This window comes from Homarus americanus, unplaced genomic scaffold (assembly GCF_018991925.1).
Source record: "Homarus americanus isolate GMGI-L3 unplaced genomic scaffold, GMGI_Hamer_2.0 scaffold57164, whole genome shotgun sequence".
In the NCBI taxonomy this organism is placed as follows: Eukaryota; Metazoa; Arthropoda; class Malacostraca; order Decapoda; family Nephropidae; genus Homarus; species Homarus americanus.
In genome coordinates, this window is record NW_024744845.1 from 1,498 (window position 1) to 5,655 (window position 4,158).

At 33.7% G+C, this 4,158-nt stretch overlaps 1 protein-coding gene across 3 annotated transcripts; it reads left to right on the forward strand.

Annotated features, from left to right (window-relative positions):
* Positions 1 to 349: 349 nt before the first annotated feature.
* Positions 350 to 3,876, forward strand: LOC121878239 (general transcription factor II-I repeat domain-containing protein 2A-like). 3 transcript variants are annotated; one of them, XM_042384335.1, is made up of 2 exons: positions 350 to 807; positions 1,739 to 3,876. In XM_042384335.1, exons 1-2 carry the CDS (start codon positions 788 to 790, stop codon positions 2,232 to 2,234), a joined length of 516 nt encoding a protein of 171 aa, XP_042240269.1. In that variant the 5' UTR covers positions 350 to 787; the 3' UTR covers positions 2,235 to 3,876. The 3 variants fall into 3 exon arrangements, with proteins under 3 accessions (XP_042240269.1, XP_042240267.1, XP_042240268.1); XM_042384333.1 differs by having other exon boundaries at positions 352 to 807; XM_042384334.1 differs by having other exon boundaries at positions 352 to 597.
* Positions 3,877 to 4,158: the final 282 nt, after the last annotated feature.

Below are 4,158 nucleotides of genomic sequence, written 5' to 3' on the forward strand. Positions count from 1 at the left end.
TCTGCAACCCTTGGCACGCGTGCCAAACATGGCACGCTAACGGCTTCTTTCCGGCACGCGAGACCCGGGCTCACCTCAATAAAAAAAAACCTTTATATGGCAACCGCATGCCGCCTTGGCGGCAGCGGGTGGAAGGATTGTTTCCCGTTCTGTTGTTAAATAATTAGCCATGCGGCCAGACGTGGTGTGACTCCTTTACCATCATTAATATTTTATATATTTTTTCGAGTTTTGCAGTTTCGCAAAGAATTTATCGGTAAGCAAAATCCAAGTTCAGCTATATGAATGTTTAAATTTAATTAAAAGAAAAACAAATATTACACCAAGATCTGTAATAATTATATGGCTATCAGAGATTGCATTAAAAACATTATATCAAAAGTCAACCTCTTTTAGATCACTGGGTCATTATATGGCACATTAACTTAAAAGGTGTCTTAACTTTCATGGAAGGGAACATGGCTTTTTTGCTCAGTGTCCCATAAATGTCACATGCATATCCGTTCTCTCTAATCATTGTTCCTCTGGTGGTGAATGTGTGAAGTGTGAACCAGCAAAGTAAACATAGCAAGAGGGAGAATCGCTGACCACGTGCAAGTAAGTTATTATTTACTGTCCAAATTATCAGCTGTCATAGTGTTTGTCATGCTTACCCATAAATTTATCGATGTTCCTAAGACACTGCTGAATCTGTATACTCCTGTGCACAAGGAAAATTTGGCGCAACTTACCTTAGCAAGGCGATTTAAATTTTGCCCCTAAAATGTGACCTTTTTTAAGCTGAATAATGGATCTCACCCCGCTTAAGTGAGTAAAGCAAACCTTTGCTGAAAATTTTATGAACTTGTTGGTAGTGAGTATATTTATGGAGCGTGACATATCTGGCACACTGGTCAGAAGGTCCAAAAGAGGTTAATGAAGCCTGTTCTTCAGCATACTGTATGTGCCATAAACATAAGTTATTATTAAAGCTAAGGGAAATGTATTATTAATATTCAGGATGATGAAGTGTTATCTGCACGTGATCAGATAGCATGCATGCCTTTCTCGTTGATTTGCATTGTGTAGGCATGCCTATAATTGTACCAATTTATTTTATTTTTTATTTTTTTTATTATCCACCAACTGATTTTCATAAACCTTGGTATATGTATGCAGAGAGTGATTGTGAAGAGAATGTCTGAGTCCACAAGTCTCTGTCCACATTTTTACACCCCATGAACCGGTTTTGGTTATATTTACTTTTAACACCAACAGCTATTTCATGTTTTTCGTGTGGTTATATAGTAGAATACATTAATACAAGACTATTTTCTTTTGTAACACTTTTGGCCAAAATGTATAATAACCGAGATATTATTTTTTTTATAATAATGCTTCATAAAATAATAACTCAGGTATTGTGCATTTTGGCCAAAGGTGTTATAGAAGAAAATAATCTTGTATTAAGCATTCTACTATAATACTATGTGAATACAGAATATATATATACAGATTTATTTCTTTATTTATATTTTTTAATAATTTATAAATTAATGTCTCGGTTATTATGCATTTCTACCAAAAGTGTTACAAAAGAAAATAGTTTTGTATTAACGCATTCTACTATATAACCACACAAAAATCATGAAATAGCTGTTGGTGTTAAAAGTAAGTATAACTTAAAGTTGGAAAGTGTGCGAAGAGAGCAATTATTTTTTTACACATCATATGATTGCTTTCTACCCCTTATTTACAGATTGTACAGAATGTCACGACCACCAGCCAAGAAACGATGTCATACAAATGAAGAGGATATTAGAGAATTTAAAGAATACTGGACTGAAAAATTTGGCATGATTAAGAAAGATAATAAAGCATTATGCATTTTATGTTCTGAATCAGTTGTTTGTAGGACTTCTTCTGTGAAGAGACATTTTGAAACTGTTCATAAAAACTTAAGTAATGTAACTGAGCAAGAACGAAGAGAATTAATTTCTCGTGAAATGATTAAGACAAAAAAACAGTCTGATGTTTTGATGAAATTTATTTCAGGTAGGCCAAGTTCCAACTTAGTTGCTGCTGGTTTTGAGGTTTCAAAAGTTATTGCCCAACATGGAAAGCCACTCAGTGATGGGGAGTATATTAAAGAAGCATGGCTAGAATGTGCTCCTTTCCTTTTTGATAACCTTTCAGAAAAGGACAAGATTATTCAGCGCATTAAAGATTTGTCTGTGAGTAGAAAAACAGTTTAGGATAGGATACTTAAGATGGAAATGAATACAACTGACCAATTAACAAAGGATTTAGCTTCATGTAAGTTCTTTTCTATTTGTGTTGATGAAAGCACAGATATTACATCATCAGCTAGGCTAGCAATTTTTTCTCGATTTTGTAGGGATGATGAGGTATGCGAAGAGATGATTAACCCTGTAACACTACCTGAGCGTACCACTGGGGCTGACATATGTAAAGCAGTTGTGAACGAATTATCTATTCGACAAATTGACATTTCAAAAGTAGTATCCGTCACAACAGATGGTGCACCCAGTATGATTGGTAAGGAAGCAGGATTTGTAAATCTGTTTGCAAAACATGTTGGTCATCCGCTGATAGGTTTTCATTGCATCATACATGAGGAGGCTTTATGTGCTAAAGCTGGTCTAAGGGAACTTCAAGAAGTGATGCAAACAGTCACCAAGGTTGTTAATTACATTTCTGCACGTGCCTTAAATAAAAGACAATTTCGGAATTTATTGAATGAAGTGGATTCGGTGTACAAAGGACTAACAATGTACAACAATGTTCGTTGGCTTAGTCGAGGATTTGTTTTGAAACGATTTGTTGAATGCATGGATGAGATAAATCTCTTTCTGATTAACCAACAAATGTCTTATAAAGAAATGTCTGACATCGTGTGGGTTTGTAAACTAATGTTTTTTGCAGATTTGTGTGAACATTTAAATGACTTAAATGTTAAATTACAAGGCTCTGGTAAGACACTTGATGTTATGTTTGATTACATAAAGGCATTTGAAATGAAACTAGGAGTTTTTAAGAGGGATGTAGATAGTGAAAGATTTAGATACTTTCCAAACCTAAAGAAATACATCAATGATCTCACAAAGGATGACAAAACAGACTGCCAGTGTCTTCAGAAGCTATTTGTAAACATCATTGAGTCAACTGTTGAGCAGTTCTCAACAAGATTTGCTAGGTTCAGAGAATTAGAAGAGACTGCAAAATTCATTAAGTTTCCAGACAGTATAAAACTGGATGAACTAAACTTGCAGAAGTTTTCATGGATAGATATGGATGATTTTGAAATGCAATTGATTGAATTTCAAACTAGCTCAATTTGGAGGCAGAAATTTGTTGAGCTTAGAGCTGACTTGGAAAGTATTGAAAAGGATCGATTAGAGAAGGGAGTAAGAGAGAGAAATGCCGAAAACGAGGTACTGAGGACTTGGAATACTATTCCAGAAACTTTTGTCTGTTTAAAAAAACTTGCAACAACATTACTATCCATTTTTTCATCTACATATTCTTGTGAATCATTGTTCTCAGTGATGAACTCTGTTAAGTCTCATAATAGAAGTAGCCTTACTGATGAAACTAGCAGCGCATGTATATCTCTCAAGGTTACAAAATATAAACCGGATATAAATTATCTATCATCAGGGATGCAGCAGCAGAAGTCTCATTGATTCTAAATAAAGAAAAGGTTCACAATTATTCGTTCTCTAATTTTCATTTGATGTATTCTGTTAAAAATATTAAGGATTCCCTTTTGTTTAATATAATACAGTGTGTATTTTTGTAGGTAAAATAACTTTTATATTTTCTCTGTGGTTTTTATGCATCATTCATAAAGGATTAAGAATCAATAAAAGAATATCTTTAGTTTTATATCCTTTTATTGTGTTTTAGTCGAGTAAATCGATATTGAGCTTGGTATTGTAATGTACTGAAAAAAGTTTACAAAAACTAATGGCTGAATGATCTGATAAACAAATCAAAAATATTGTTTACTCTTTTGCTGATGCTAAAAATAACGTCTTTAAATTGTGTGGATGTATATGACAACTAGATTTACACTGAAATGCTAATATAAAACATCCACGCTAACAACAGGGAAGAACAACCACTAAGTAAAAATTCTGTCACTAATTTTTACAT